This window comes from Scatophagus argus, chromosome 13, assembly GCF_020382885.2.
Source record: "Scatophagus argus isolate fScaArg1 chromosome 13, fScaArg1.pri, whole genome shotgun sequence".
In the NCBI taxonomy this organism is placed as follows: domain Eukaryota; kingdom Metazoa; phylum Chordata; class Actinopteri; family Scatophagidae; genus Scatophagus; species Scatophagus argus.
Window position 1 is genome coordinate 3,237,865 of NC_058505.1, and position 16,597 is coordinate 3,254,461.

The following is a 16,597-nucleotide window of genomic DNA, read 5'->3' on the forward strand; positions in this document are numbered from 1 at the left end:
GTGTATCATGGATGTGCTTTTGCCTCTGGGAGATTTCCACTCTCTGATAGTCTTTTTTTTTTTTTTTCCAGTAGTTTTGTAAATGAAAATGCAGGATTTTCTTAACTCTTGACCTTTAATTTTGGAGCAAAATTAAATTTTCTTCTTAGACTTAGGGCAATCAGGACTTCTGTTCCAGCTTTTGAGAGGAGTTACTGTATGTCCTGCAGTGGGAAGTAGGTTCTTACGTCTAGAGAAACACACAGTCTTTTCTTAGTCTTTTATAAAGATATTTAAAGAAGTGCATCACACTTTTTTTGAGCGAACACAGTGACTGGTGTAAAAAACTATTGAATGTGCAGTCTGCCACTGGGTTGATACATGAAGGTGTGTTTGGCATAATAAAAATAAGATCAGGAGAAATGACTTTTAAGATTTCCCAGTAGCCACACAAGGGAGTACAGTAAGTACGGGTCCCACTATTGATGTTCTCCTCAACAAAAATATTCTCATTCAAACCTTAAAGGGAGCAGAGGATTCAGGCAAAAGGCTAAGCGATTGTGTGGTTCTGGCATTGTGCTCATTGCCCACCTCTATCCTTTTCATTCAGTGACTTGAAGTTAAAAAGTTGTACTTTTCTGTTTAAAGCAGCGAAGACATTAAAAATGTAGAAGTTAAGCAGCGTATGTACCAGTAGGTGTAAAGAATGCAAATCGATGTATTTGTGTTTTTCTAACTCACGTTTTGCCAACATCAAGTTGATTCAGGACTAAACGAAGTCACCGCTGTAGAAAAGGAAGCCATCTAAAGAATCTTTTGCTTTCACTTCACGCTGCTGCAGTATAACCTTTATTTCAATAAAATAAAGTTTAGAAAAGCATAAATTTGTTCTATCTCCTCCTCAGCGTCCGAGGAAAGGCCCATCAGGAACACCGTAGCTGTTTACCTGTGGCTCTTATTCACTGAAGCAAACACAAATTGGGTAGGATAAGAGATGACATTTAAATGTAAATTCTGCTTCTTGGTGGAGGAAAAGAGGAAAGTCGATAAGAGCTGGAAAATAAATGAACAGAGTGCAGTCGGACTCCCACGGAGTCTGACCGAATCACATTTGGATCTTTGCCTGTAACTGCTTGTTTCAAAACAGGCAGAAAGAGAGGAAAACTGTCAGAGATGTAGACATACAACTCATAAACGATGTGTGAATGGTGACTTATTAGAAAGTACAAGACATCTCTGGACACCACCTGCAGGGCTTAATTTGTCTTTTTCAACAAACTTCAAGAATCTACAGAACGTGTGCCTGGACCTTTTCTCTTGACCGCTGAACTGGCATCTATTTGATCTTCACACATATTTAGTTTGGTGCTGCTGAACAAAGTCACTCCTGATCCGAGTTTATTTACTGTTTGCAAGCAAAGGTTTTATTATTCATCACCCACAGTCGTATTTTTCCGGACTGTCTGGGAGTCAAAGCATTTGTATGACACAGACGTAAACAGCTCTGATGCATTTGGCCTCAAGTGGTTTCACGGCAACTGAGACGGGAACAAAACTAATGAAAAGAGTGTTGATGTGTCCTTTTTTTCTTCTGACAATGTTCAGATTTATGTGTATACTCAAAAAAAACAGTATTCTCCCTGCATCTATGTTGATTTTTTATCTGCTAAATTTTCAACTCGGTCAGGACACTTTCACAAATACAATGGATCAAAAAGTTCATAATAGCAAAGGTCGGGTGACTGGTGGCGCAGCAGGTAAATCCCATTTCGCCTTAACAGTAGCAGTAATGACGGCTCAGTTCCGTAAAGTGACCCAGGAGGCACAATAGCAGGACCCCCTCTAAGGGGAGTATGTTAAAACACCTGCAGTTAGAGTTTCCTGCTGCTACATGTCAAAATGTCCGCTGTGCAACCAGTCGTTGACCTTGTTTGCAGTTTGAGGTGTCCTGTCAATTGTTTAACAGACGTCTCTCTGTTGCTGGTGGTTTCTGGGAAAAATGTTTGGTTTTTTTGTAAGCCAGGGGATCACTGGGAAAACTTGGAAGCAATGCAGAGCGGCACCATCGTATCCAGGTCTAAAGCGCACATGCGTGATATTTGCAGCTGTTGGGAATGCTCACTAGAACACCAAATGGATTGATCCACCCATGAAATGATTCCTCAGGGTCAGGAACGTTGACATGAAGACATGCTGATAGACAGACTAACATTGGTTTTGGTCACTGAGAAACAGAGAAAAATAGCCAGCCTTTTACTTAAACAAACATTTCTTGGTAAACGTGTTAAAAATCCCTATGAATAAGACTGAAAAGGAATAGGTGGCCATTTGTCAATAATCACCTGTTTTTAAGTTCGTAAAACTGTGTGTTTTGAGATCCTTAGTTTCGATAGACATCGCTGATGTTGCTTGCTGTGTAAGCTCGTAGTGAAAGAGAGTTCGGTGTTGCTTGTAGGAGCTTTGAATGAGGTTATTTTCGATTGAACTCAATCAAAGCCAAAGAGAGCGAAGCCCAAAGAAGCTCTCATGCCTCGGCCTCATTATCTGTGCTCTTGGCATACGTGTTTTCCTGACTTTATCTCTCCCAGCCACCTTCTTATCATCATCTACAGTCGCGGCTTTCAATTACCAGGGGACCTAATGAACAGCAGACACTCGGTGGAGACACGGTGGACTGGCAGGCTCATTAAGGTTAATGAACAAGAGGGCAAATAGGGATGATCAAGGTTGTCTGCGAAGGCCTGATCACGTTGACCAAATAATTGTGTGGTGTCTGAGCCCACTCAGGCTGAGGAGCATCTCGCTCTTTGTTCTTTGGCTTGAAAGTGGCGCATCCATCACTACATATCTGTCACTCCAATGCTGCTGCATTAGGTTCAGAGACAGACTTGCATGCTTTGGATTGAGGTTTTGTAAATTAGTTGTTTGCTGCCCTCTGTTTCCCCCCCCAAGTCCTCAGGGGCTTTATAATTTAATCAGTAAACCAAAGGAACATTTACAATATGCTGTAGCACCGCAGTCGGCAACTACGGCTGATTAATCTCAACATGTTTGCACCTTAGGGTCCTTGCGATATGCGATTAAAAGTTTGCAGACAGAAGAGCATCCCAAATAGTTTGTTCTCCAACTGAAAGAAGTCAAGATGCCAGATATTATCTGCCTTTCATTACCTTCAGAAGTTACATTAAAGAAATATTTGATATTTTTCAGTCACTTACAAACCCTTAATAGAAGTTGCCTTCTGAGAAAATGGAGCAACATTTGGGACAGTGTGAAGCTGCTTTACTAACATCCAGCTTGCAGCTAAACATGACTCAGCTATCATTTTTTTGATGGATATCCTTGTGCAGGTATCCTACAGCTCAGATGCCATGTGAGCACATGTAGCTAAGGCACAAGTACGTTTGAAAGGAACCAGTCTGTCCGACGTGTTGGAAGGCAGAAGTGTTCGCATCTGTTGTGCAAGTCCACACTTGGAAGACGGAGGGAAAAGCCGACTGTCATAAAGTGGTTTTCCATCCACCAGTTTATTTGCACACATTCACTTTCCACATTAAAAATCCTGGAAAGTGTGTAGCAAAACAGTCACAACACTGAGAAAACCAAATGTGATGAAGAGCAAGAAAACAGTGAAGTGAAGAAAGCACATGAAACCTGTGACTTATTTGTCAGTCGCTTCACTGACGAGAATAAAAACAGCAGCATATGAACAACAAATAAACATAAATGCCACTTCGTCTTGTTTGCAGTGTTTGTAGGTTGATGAGAGCTCATCTAGCTGCACCCTCTTCTTCTGTGGTGATTTGATGGCATCTGGTCAGTGCTGTCAGCTGTTTATCTCACTGCACACAACCGCTAATATCCGCACATCAGTTTTGGCTGTAGACATGCTATTCCTTTTCCTGTAATTTTTCATTTTCCTTTTCCGTTTGCTAGTTTTCTGGACATTTGACTACAGTTTGGCCTCCGTTTAGATGAGTCTGTCGTGGAAGACATTAATGGTTTTCCACATTGTTGTTCACACGAAAAGTGACGGGAACAGTTGTGAAAAAACATCCTGAGAGAGACATTTCCTGAGTCCTTCGTCACCGCCTACAGGAATCATCAAATGCAGCCACCCAAATTCAAAGATGCGAAAGATGAAGGGCAATTTCAGACACTGCTGAACCATCCCACAGGCACTTCGGCTGGAGGGGAGTGGTGCCTTTAGGGTATCGCTCAGTCTCCATTAGATACACCTCACTGTGTAGTATCCAAGAAAGACATGGAAACCTTCTCGTGTAATGAGAAAAACTTGAATCTCATGGGAAATCTGTGCCATCTTGAGCCAAATGAAATGAAACATACCAAAAGGAAAAAAGCAATTTAAATGATAATGAATGTAAATACCATTTGCACTGCGCTAATTCAAATGTAAGGATGTATGTGAGGTGGTGTAAGGAGCATCAAGAGAAGCAGCCAAAAGTCCAGAAACTAAAGAGTGAAAGGCGTTCATTTTCCTCCTCCCAGCGGGTGATGAAAACAGCTGTAACTCTTAAGACAGCGAGCTGACAAAGGGATGAAATTGAGAGCGAACAGGTCAGAGAGAATTTGGTGAAAAGATGTGACAGGTAAAGAAAAATTCAAGTTTAGCCCGGTGGTGGTGAGGGGATGAGGCATCGGCGTTCATTTTAATGCAACCAGAAGCAGTCTCATGTCAGGCTGGTCTGACTAGGACATCACTGAACCCCTGCAACACGTGTCTCATTATAAAGTCACATTGATGTGTCTTTAGACTCACACAGTCGTTGAAAAGTCACTCTGTACTGCCGTGAAGCATCATAATTAAACGTGCGACTGCACAGGGAACATGATTAGGTTTTTCTGAGGTTTTTTTTCCTTTTCTTTCTTTCTTTAATCTAGCAAAAGAGTACAAACCGTAGCTGGTGTCAGTGCGACCACAGAACAGAACTCAATTATGAGTTTGTGATTGTGTCAGCAGAATCCGTCCAAAAAGCAGCTCTGTGGTGAGGGAATCCTGATTTCACAGCCGCCCACGTGCTCCGGTTCTGTAGATCTCATATTCCCATGGTTCCCTGGAGGGGAGGCAGGATGTTAGCAGGATTATTGGTTACATGATTGCATTATGTGTGTGTGTGAGGGAGGGTGTGAGAAGGGAGATATTTCTGTGTAAACTTGTTAATTCAAGGTGTGAGAGATGAGAGAAAGTGTGACTGTGTGAGTGAATTAGTGCCTTATTTATGTATGAGCCTGCTTATTCAAGCTATGACGTGTGTGTGTGTGTGTGTGTGTGTGTGTGTGTGTGTGTGTGTGTTACAGCTGATAACTTTTTTTCTTACAAAAGGATTCAAGTCAGGTTGTCTTTGCTTCATGCACACAGTCTCCACATGAGGTGTGATTCACTCTGAAGTGGGTAATAATAATGATGTTGATGATGATGATGAAGACCCTTTTAATTTCCCCACACACACTGTCCTGCTGCCCCAAGTACTCTGCAGGGCATTGAATCTGGATCAGTCCGCAGCTGAAAATAGTCCCCAGCAAATATGTGAATTCTAAAAGCTGCAGCTGTTCTAGGAAATTAATTAGCCCTTTAAAAATGAAACTAAATATTCTTGAGCTGCATTTAAAGATTTACACCTTCAGTAGACATTGAAGGGTGCTTCATTGTTATTTTTTATTGCAAATGAAATTCCATTCGCCTCCACTGAATCTGGAGAAATTTGAGAGACAAATATCTTCTATCTATCTAAGCGCAACTGGACACAACTAATGACAAATATTGTGATTGAGGCAGACTGACCCTTTAACTCACTCTGCCTCTTCTGGATGTGAATTTTGAATGTGTCTCTCATTACCATTAAACTGTGGGCACAGCAACCTCCGAGCTCAGAGAGTTTGTGTTGCTCAACTCCAGGTTGAAATAAACATGTTTTCTCTTTGTAGTGTAAACTTTTTGTAAGTTTTGTAAGTTGAAGTTTACACTTGAGAACCAATATGTTTTATCACAGAACTTGGCTCAACTCCGTCCTTGGAGCCAGTACATAAAATACTCATATACTTCTTATTATCTTTGTGAAAAGTGGGCACTTTTGGTAGATGGCATCAAACCAGCAGCTTCTCATTAGCCAAACTGCTTCCTGAATCATCATAGTTTAATCCCAGAGGGTTACATAATCCCGCTTGTGTTCGGGGATAAAGCAGCGAGAAGCCACCGTCGACTCTGCGCTACAGGGATTGTTGACATCTGGCTCCACCCAGTGGTTAAACCTGCTGTGTGCACTGGGTTTGTGACATCCCTCCACAGCTTATCCTCTCTGCCTGGTAAACATCCATCTGGAACAATCAGGATGAAATCTAATTCCATTAATAACAATCAGAGCAGTAGACTTGAGACTTCGAGTTGAGTCAGATTTAAATTGGAAAATGAGGACTTGAGACTTGATTCGGGCTTGTTTGAACGTTGTTGTTACTGTTACTGATGATGATGCTGATGTTTTATGAACAGTTTGTTGTTTCCAGCAAACAGGGACGGAGGCACACTTCATTTTACTTTCCTTTATTGAATCAGGATGAAGAAATCAAGCGTCCCTTTAAAGTGTTTCTCAGGAACACTCGGCTGCACGCTTCACTAACGGGCTCAGAGCAACCACAGTCATGGTTTGTTAGGTATTGAGCAAATACGCTGAAATATTTAGAGGTTAGGTGTGTTGCTCAGACGGCACGAACCAAAGCGGTTGCTAATGCTGGTGAAACACACTTTACTTCCTCCTGTTGGCTTCTGAGCTCCTGCAGGAGGGGAAAGCAGATACTCTATATTCACTCGGTTCATTTTGTGCATGTTTCCGTAAAACATTAAAAATATCCTAAATCACTGTGGTGTTAATGATATGTGGGGCTGAATAAGTTGTAAAATAACACATTCAAAAGTTTCTACTGATCACAGAAGTAAGAAGTGAATTAAAAACACATACCATGAATTCAAAATATGTACCCTCAAACAGCCACAGTATGCAAAGGCCTGTTTCAGCCATAGTAAAACACAAAAACACCCGACACACATCAAGTATTTCTAACATTAGGCACGTTATTTGTACTCACTGGGATGTGTACAAGTATTAAAACCTCCTTGTCCTATTTTGTTGCATGTGATAGACAACAAAAACAGATACAGAAATATAGAAGATAATTTTTACGAGCGCACGCTTTCACAAAAAAACATTTAGGACAAAAACATTTGCCTCAAAACCAACAATATGGACGTTAAAGTCTGAACTGCTGATGTAAACGTACGATAAAACTGAGAATCTCAAAAACATTGATAATGAGGTGACAAAATGCACACAAAATTACATAACAACATCACATCAGCACAAAACAGCCAATGGGATAACATCCCTACCACCAGAGTGGTTAGCAATTTAAAGGGTCAGTTCATCCAAATCACATAAATATGTCCGCGCTTACTCTAAATAGTATGTTGACACACAGACAGTTGGATCTTCCTCCACAGCGCTGCCTCTTTCCTAAAACAGTTTACAAGGAACTGAAGTTCCTTTCCATCAGCAGTTTTCATCGGAAACAAAGTGTGGCCAACAACTGACGCTAACAAAAATTTCTTGGCAACAACTGTTCTCAAAACAAATCAAACTCAAATTATAGTATCTGCAAAGCCAGAGAATGTGTTGCGATTTGGGTGAAATGACCCTTTAAAAGCCTGAACTGAATCCAGCTGGACTGCTAGTGATCCCTAATCTCAGACAAGATCTTCGACAGTACATACGCTGCATGTGTGGCAACCAGTGCTGGACAGGTTACTTCTGAAACATAACAGATTACAGAACCTAATAAGTGATGTAGCTATTTTAATTACATCATTTAAGTAACTTATTTCATTGGATTACTTCTTTGACTACCTGTTTTAAACCTGGCAATTGAGCTTAATAAAACATAAATATGTCGTTTACTGGACGGATGCCGAAAGAAATAGAGCTAAATTGCATCCCGAGCGCACATAAATATCAATCAAGTCAGACAGTAAATCAATGCGAGGCATGCGAATCGATTTGATTGGAAGTTAATTAATGTTATATTCTTCTATGTTATAATGTAACCCCATTTGTCACTAATTTTAATTAGTGGCTGTAATTTTATAAAGTATTTTTATTTTTTAGCACTGTTGCCTCACAGCAGGAAGGTTCCAGGTTCGAATCCCAGCCTTTCTGTGTGGAGTTTGCATGTTTCCCTTGCGTCTGTGTGGGTTCCCTCCAGGCACTCCGGCTTCCTCCCACACCCAAAGACATGCAGGTGAGGTTATTCGGTGTGAATGGTGTGATGTGGTTCGTTCGTCTCCGTATAACAATTTAAAAAAATCAGAAAAGGAAAGTGAAGGTAGTGACAAGACGCTGTGGTGAAAAGTTCGCTCCAGCGGAATGTGTTGGAATTAACTCACCCGGTTACGTCTTTCTTCACCGGTTTCAGGATGTGCAGATTGACAAAATAAAAACAACAAAGCGTTTGACACAGTGACCTCAGATCCGGTTGGACATCATCCTGGTGTTCAGTTTCAGAAAGAAAGACTGCAGCTTGCAGAGCCGACACTTCTTCTTCTTCTTCTTCTTACTGTTCTTTCCTTTCTTGTAGACTCCTTGATATTTTCCCTCCTCGTCCTCCTCTTCGTCCACCCAGGGTACCCAGGCTCCGCTGTGCTGGCTGGGGTTGGCTCGGGGGTCATCGGGCGGAAAATAAACCGGCACGGCTGTTTGGTTGTAGTAGGCGAGTCGGGCCATCAGCTGTTGGACCACGTCTGGTCTCTGGTCTGCCAGGTCCCGCCGCTCACACGGGTCATCTGTGATGTTGAACAGCCAGACGCTTTTGTGGGTGGAGGGTTTGTGGAACGAGACGTCACGTTCAAGGTTCCACCAGCGACCAGGGAGAGTGGGAAGTACCTGAGGACCAACATGTGCAGGTATTCATGTTCTTTGTGATACATCTGAAACAGTGGAGCAAAAACAGTTGTACTCAAATGGATCTAAATGTGTTGCAGTACCTGTGGGGGGACCCAGTCTCCATGGCCTGGGTATCCGGTTAGCAGCTTCCAGTCTCCAACTCTGATGGCAGCCTGGACCGATGTGTCCCATAGTGATTGGGATGGCTGGAGACTCAGTTGGGGCGTTGGATGGGATTTGGACAGCAGGGTCTCAGGCTGGGACGTGTTCTGGTTCTGGGATACGTCCCGCTTGGAGTTTGTCTTAAAGCGCAGTTGGTTCTGAGGCTTCCGAGCTTTAGGATGAGATGTTCCTAAGGCTGACGGAGTATCACTGGGGTGGGACTTAAGGTCTCGTCTGTAATGGGACGGTCTCTGGTTCTGAGGAGGGACTTTGGCCTGGAGTTTGGGTTTTAGTTTTGATTTTTGGAGGGGCTTAAGCTTCTGTTTGGGAAGGTGCTTGGATTTAGGTTTGGGTTTATACTTCTTGGTGGTCTTCAATTTGAACACTGACTTCTTCTTCGGTTGCTGCTTCAGGATCTTCTTCTTTAGCTTCTTAAAGCCTGGGACTTTTAATTTTTTTACTAACAACATCAAAGACAACAGAAGAAGAATAAGGATTATAAAGTAAAGTAAAGTAAAGTAAAGTAAAGTGACATATTTTGTCATTGGAGGGAACTCACTCCAACGAAATTTGTTCTCTGCATTTAACCCACCCAAGTGACGTGCACACACACACAGCAAACCCGGGGCAGTGGGCGACCGCGTGCAGCGCCCGGGGAGCAGTGGGGGTTAGGTACCTTGCTCAAGGGTACCTCAGCCATGGACACCGGGACGGGGAATCGAACCAGCGATCCACCGGTTACGGGTCCGACACCCTAACCGCTGATCCACGACTGCCCCATTTGAGGTAAACACTCCTGTAAGCTTCGCTTTGCTAATGCTGTACAAGATCCCTCAATTAGCAGATATCATGCTACTGCTTACATGACCTTGTTTTTTTGTCCAACCTATTCACTATGCATTTCAATAACTCATCTGATGCACGATAAGATGCTGACACTCCATTTTCTGTTTATTTTGGTAGGTACCTGAGGCTTCCTGTGTACCAGCATCCCCGAACTCGAGTTGAACGAGCGGTTTGTGCAAGGGGTCAATGTTGTGAAGGATCTCCTGACGAGGTGAGTCTCTCCCCTCACTGATGGTGGGCCAAACATCAAAACCGTCCAGGCCCTGACTCTGAGAGGGAATACACACATTTGTGTACAGCACGCAGTATAAAACACTCCGAAAAAGGCACATGTTGAGTAATGAGAAGTCACTCTGGGATCCCTTTTTTGTGTCCAAGAAGATAATGTGAAATGTGTTCACGTTTCTCCTTCAACGGAAGAAATACTTCTTAGATTTACTACACAGGAATAAATAATAAGACATTTGTTTACTTACTGTGGCTATCGAGTTTCTGGATTAGTCAGAAATTATCTTGATTGCAGCCAAGACATCCTTTCTTATCTGCCTTGGCAATAGAAACGTACTTACATCCGAAGCCAACAAAGGTCTTTGGGAGCCGTGCTCAGACTGCACTGACATGCCAAAAAATGAATTTATAGCTGAACTACAACAAAAAGTATCTAGTGTAACTATTGTTTAGAAGCAGAACGCTTATCATAAAAGGTCAAGAGCACATTCATCTAGATGACAGTGAATAGAAGATGGTTTTGCAGTAGCGCTGTAACCTGAACTTTAGTCTGAGGCCAACGGGAATTGATGAGCCTGCATTCAGCGCTCCCCCTGACAACAAATAAACTCATGTATTAATACAAAGTGGGAGACACCGAGCGGGTCAGGTTTCCACAGAGCAAACAGTCTGCGGTGGAAAACATACAGAATGTAAATCCGGCGCACTCTGAAAAGCCTTCCAGCAAAGTGATCTCTTGTGTTAGTAGCTTGGGTGGCCGTGGTGAGAAACACATCCCTAAATCTGGTCTCTGTTACAACACAATAACATGGCCACTGATGCACTTGGTGAGAGTGACTTTTCCATGGTGTTCAACCTTCTGTACGCTGTATCCACCATGAGACTAAAAAGACGGGCCATCAGTGACAAACATACAAAGTACAAACAACATACAACGAACTCCAAAGCTGAAAACACATTCAAAAGTACTAAAAATGGTAGAAACTAAAAAAAAAAAAAAAAAATCAAATTCCAAGTTCCACTGACCTGGCTGATGTTTCCCCCGGCGAGGCCCACCAGTGTGGGGAACCAGTCAGTGATGTGCAGCAAAGCTTTGGAGACGCGTCTCCTGCGTTTCAGCAGGGGGCTGTGAACGAAGCCCACCCCACGGATCCCACCTTCCCAGTATGTACCCTGGAAACACAGTCAGGAAGTTCAGGTACAATAACCTCATCCCGTTACTGAGCTGAGATGTCCATACGTGCCATATACGTTACGTATATCAAATAAAATGCATACGCTGCAGAAAACAATTTACACTGACTTAAGAAACACTGACAATTCACTTTTGTCAGTTTAGTTATTTCTACCTTACGCCCTCGGAGCGGCCAGTTGCTTCCTCCTGTGAACGGCTGGGCGCCGTTGTCGGTGGAGTAGATGATGACGCTGTTCCGGTAGTATCCGTACTTTCTCAGAGCGTACGTGACGTTTCGGACCGCCTCGTCCACTGTGGACACCATGGCGGCAAACTTTCTCCTGGCGACGTTAGCCATGTCACGATAAGGGTAGATGTAGGACTTGGGAGTCTGTAGCGGAGTGTGAACTGCCTGGAGGAAAGTGTTCACTTTGTAAGTGATAAAGAAATGCAGGCTTTTCAAAGTAAAATACACAAATAACAATCAGATGCATTGTTCTGATTCAAAGAGAAATATTTTTAATTTTCATTTATTTTTAGAGATGTTAGCTGGTAGATGTTAGCAGCCACCAAATTAGCTGGTTATTTTGGAATAAAATAAGCTGATTGTGTCGAGCTAAATTGTCCTGAATGCCACACAGCACTAACTCACTGTGCATCAGTGGGAACTGAGTGTTTCCCTGCTCTCTAAAAGGGAAGAATCAAATCCAACGGGCCCCTGCTTGGCTTTGCCGTTCAAGGGCATCTGCTTCACTTTTTAACATGAGGATCAAAGATGGCTGCCAGGAAAGTCAACAATACACAAATATCATTCTCTTGAGTTTAAACACGTTTAATTTCAAAGTTACACTTTCTGTGTGGCCTGCTTCTAATCATGTGAGGGTCCTTATGAGCCAAGCGGTCTCTCAGTTAAGTTTCTGATGAACACTTTCATGTGGCTTCAGTATTATTCCAACATTTTTGGTTCCCCACATCCTGACATAAACTAGTGCAGCATCAAATCACCAGGCTGTAGTGACCTATTTTCTGCAACAAAAAAACGCACATGAACATTGAAATGGCAAAACGGCAGCTCTAGAAATATTTAGAGCTAAAAACCTTTTTTAGGTTTTGATGGACTCGAACGTAAATCATTTTTTTTGTTTGTTTCATGTCCATATTTTTCTTGACATTTTTTCTGACATCGAGCCTCAGCGTGATACCTGCAGGGAGAGCAGCAGGAAGAGCGGCTTGTCCGCGGGGTCGTGACTCTCCAGGATCTTGCGAGCTCTCTGAGTGAAGAGTGTGGTCGAATATTTCCCTTCCTGTCCCCACGCCACGCCCTCTCCCTCATGGAGATCATACCCGCATAACCCCGGGCCGTCGCAGGACTCGTAACTGGGGAAAGACGGAGATGTGTGAGCTGTAGAAACGGATCAAGGAAACGCAGACAACAAACTAATGTTCATTCGTGCTACTTCTAATCATCTGATCACACGTTTTACCTGTAGTAATCCACGCTTCCTGTCAGAGAACCAAAGAAACTGTCAAAACCCTTTCTGGTGGGCAGGCACGCCTTCCTGGAGGAAAGAAGAGAGAGGGAGTAAACAGAGTGTCACATTTCATTGACAGTGTTAGACACAAGCAGCTTACTGAAGACACATTTATTTACATTCATTCATTTTAGTTAATAACTCCATAATGCTAAAAATGTTTCTTAATAGAGACTGCAGAATAGAAACTCCGGGTCCTATTCAACCGTACTGATACCTGTGAAGTCTCCATCTCACCTGTAGAAGCCCAGGTGCCACTTGCCGACCAGGTGTGTGGAGTATCCGGCCTGGCGGAGCCTCTCGGGCAGAGTGTCCATGTGTGAAGGCAGGCAGCTCGGCTGGCTGGGTCTGATAATGGAGTGCTGTAGTCCCGTGTGGATCTGATATCTGGAAGGAAGAAAGGCTTGTTGCTGGCTTTGTGTCAGGCGAATGGCTCACACGGGATTTGCAGTTAGGCCTCACAGTAGAACCAGGGACTCATTTATCTTCAACGCAGCTCGGATGCCGAATCGGTAACCAGATTATTGAGAGCAGCTGCCTCACTGGAACCAGAGCCTCAGACTCAATAACAGACACATCTGTAATGTGTGAATTTATTCCCTAAAGATGAGCTAAGTCTGGCCTTAATAATCACAGCATGCTGCAAAACATAATGCACAATTATTTACAACAATTTTCATGGTCAGATAATGGATTTAAGTGACTTTTTTAAGCGAGAATTTCAAACATTTCCATGTTTTTCTTTGTTTTATATGTCAGCACTGGAACAAACTCTGCAACCAGCCAGCTTTTTTGACAAAACACATTCTGTGACGCTCAACCTAAATAAGTGCTGCTTTGGCTCAGGCAGGAAATAAAAAGATTTGCTTTATCAAGAAAAAACAAAAAACAACGACTAAAACAAATGTATCTGCAACAGTTTAAGCTGTAGCAGGCTGCTCGGTGTAGCAGTGAGGCAGACGGACAAACAGAAAGTGAAAAGACTTGTGTACCTGCCGGTGATGAGCTGGCTGCGTGACGGCGTGCAGATGGGCTGAACGTAGTAGTTCTCCAGCTTCACACCCTCCGCCGCCAGTTTGTCCAGTGTAGGAGTCTTGATGGTCGGGTTATGGTAGCCGATGTCGTTGAAACCCTGTTTTGGAGCCACAGAGGCATTAATGTTTCAGATTTACACCTGATTCCTGTCTACCATGTGCGAAGGACTTAGTGGTGAGTGGTGAGGTCGCAGACTGCAGCCAACTGAAAACGGCTCGCCTCACCTTCCCCCAGCTGCATGTGAAAAGCCCTCTCCAGAGCCACTCGATTTGGCCAATCTGGGCTACTGTAGAAACATGACCCTGCCTTATTGTCCCTTTGACTGTAAATGAGACCACAATTTACTAAATGAACGTCGCGCTGAATTGAAGGAGACTTGAAACTAGCGACTGGGACTTTAAACTCATGAGGAGCCTGTTTACTGAAGTCATAAATCCAGTGAGAAGTTGGCTCATTTCCTCATAAGCCAACATTCAATCAGACTTCTTTTTGAAACCAAAGGAGTCGCCCCCTGCTGGCCATTAGATAGAATACACACATTAGCTTCACTCTGCACGCCTGGAAGCTCCATCCAGATTCATTTTTAATATCTTAGGCTACTGCTGATCAACCTATTTTTTTAGTCTTATAGCCACATAATTTGATGTCAATAATAATGTGATAATTATTATTTGGGATGTTATTAATAATATGATGTATTTTGGGTGTTGGTGACTGGTGTCATGTTAGAAGAGGTAACCGCTGAGACATCATGAGACACACACACAAACACACACCTGGTCATCTATGAGGATAAACACGATGTGCGGCTGGCTCTTCTTCTTCACTCCCGCCTCTTCGCGCTGAGTGTTTCCGTCATGCTGGATCGCTTCGGACCGCTGAGCACACAGGGGGTCCAGGCTGAGGAAAACACTCAGCACAGCCAGAGCCGCGGCAGCAGCCTGCATCTTTGCTGCAGGAGCCCTGCGGGGAGCGACGGCAGAACATGACAATGCAGCCAGAACACCAGGGAAGTGAAGCTTAGAAATGTTTGAGTCGGCACAGATTCGCACAGGCATGCCATCAGAGGCGGACTAACTGCAGATCATCAAACCACACTTGAGACGGGCTTGCCAACTTGGCTGTAGCTGTGATCTGAAACGCATCCATCTGGTGGAGCGAGAGCTGCAGCTTCGAGGAGGTCTCTTTAACCCTTTACAGTCCGTGGAGCTGAATCGCCGCCAGTTAAAAGTGATGACAGTATTAGACGTGCCTGAGAGAGCAGAACCGGGCCAGATCCAATGTGGCCGTTCCCACTGCTGTCCCACCAGTCAGGGCTGCGTTTCACGAAGCCTCTCGACAACACGGAAGGTGCATTAAACCCTCTATTACTGCGTGTAAAGCTGTAACTGGTGACAGAAACACAAACTGTGCCGTGAGAGTGTTTTCTTTACCTGGAAGGACAGCACTTCACATCAAGTTTACGTAGAAAATAACCATGATGTTGTTCCAATGCAGTTTTTAAAACTAACTCGGCTTCAGTCTGCAGGTTTTTGACGTGTTACATTAAAACAGTGAAATGCCACCTGTGCTGCTCTCAGAATAAAGCTCACATTGCACCACTACAATCCAGAACCCTGTAAAACCGACAAGCACTCTGCAATGACACTCGAGAAGGCGACCAGAGCGTTTGATCTTCCTCTCTGATAAATCTCTTTCAGATCTTTCAGATGTTCGGCTGGCATCGTTTCAGCGCCAGTGAATGCATCACTGCATCGTGTGTGGATTTCAGTCCACGGCAGGCGTTGGCCTCAAAGTTGCCGTAGAGTTCGAGAGCTCCTCTCTACATCAGAAAACACAGTTTAATTAAAGTTTGGTGGAGATGGCAGATGTTTCAGGGCTGCTGAGTTGCTTCAGATTTCACACATATTTTTCTCGTCTTTAACCCTTTGCTCCCTCGGCAGTTTGACACGCAGCTAAGTGTTCAGTGGGAGGAAGCAGATTGTGTTAGTGTGCATCATCTATGACATGTTTACGGACTCCAAAGCCAAGAGCAGCACGCAGTGTTGATTTTATCTGTAGGACGAGACCAACAGCGGCTGGCTCGGCTCGATTGCTCTCCGAGCTGGTGATTACTGCTGAAGTGTAACTGCGTTAGATGAGACAGTGATGGTCATGACAACAGGAGATGACTCACACACACACAACTTTCCCATTGATTTTGTATGTATGTGTGTGTGTGAAGAGAACACCTTTCCTTTGACAACCTGTTATTTCAGAGTAAACAAGCTCAGACTTGTTCCGCATGAGATGTGTTTGGGTGAAGTCTGCCGCAACTTGTTTCAAGTTCCAATTGACTGAACCCTGTTAAAAAGACGGTAATTGTCACTATCAGTTGTCATTGTGACTGTAAGTCAGACATCACGGTTCCATCCTGGTGTCTAAAAAGCTCCGTGTAAGGTTTTTAATAATCACTTGCCCGTTTAATTCTGTGCAAATCTATTCGTCATAAGAGCTGTATTATTTCAAAGCCAGGCCGAAATCGATACCTCGATATGGGATCAATGGGAGTGAACGGCTCCTCGCCTCCTCCTCTCCTCTCCGCAACTGCTCAGTTCATTCTTCACACTTCGGGTCGTTCTTCGGCTCGCAGAATGTGTGGTTTGAGTAAAGTTTGCAAGAGACGCCGCATGTCCTCAAGTTTCCACAAATCC

At 43.6% G+C, this 16,597-nt stretch overlaps 1 protein-coding gene across 2 annotated transcripts; it reads right to left on the reverse strand.

The window, feature by feature from the left end:
• Window positions 1–6,522: 6,522 nt before the first annotated feature.
• Window positions 6,523–16,569, reverse strand: LOC124069273 (arylsulfatase I-like). 2 transcript variants are annotated; one of them, XM_046408269.1, is made up of 11 exons: window positions 16,433–16,569; window positions 14,681–14,867; window positions 13,862–14,001; window positions 13,107–13,256; window positions 12,822–12,896; window positions 12,540–12,714; window positions 11,513–11,749; window positions 11,190–11,336; window positions 10,057–10,204; window positions 9,029–9,549; window positions 6,523–8,927 (listed from the first exon to the last, which is right to left on the reverse strand). In XM_046408269.1, the coding sequence occupies exons 2-11, from the start codon at window positions 14,849–14,851 to the stop codon at window positions 8,511–8,513; spliced, it is 2,181 nt and encodes a 726-aa protein (XP_046264225.1). In that variant the 5' UTR covers window positions 14,852–14,867; window positions 16,433–16,569; the 3' UTR covers window positions 6,523–8,510. The 2 variants fall into 2 exon arrangements, with proteins under 2 accessions (XP_046264225.1, XP_046264224.1); XM_046408268.1 differs by lacking the exon at window positions 16,433–16,569 and adding an exon at window positions 14,957–15,343.
• Window positions 16,570–16,597: the final 28 nt, after the last annotated feature.

Coding starts and splice junctions, on each gene's coding strand:
- LOC124069273 (XM_046408268.1), bottom strand. Junction 11,337..11,512: donor GGCCGCTCCGAGGGCGTAAG/GTAGAAATAACT, acceptor CTGTGTTTCCAG/GGTACATACTGGGAAGGTGG. Junction 10,205..11,189: donor CCGGGGGAAACATCAGCCAG/GTCAGTGGAACT, acceptor ATTCCCTCTCAG/AGTCAGGGCCTGGACGGTTT.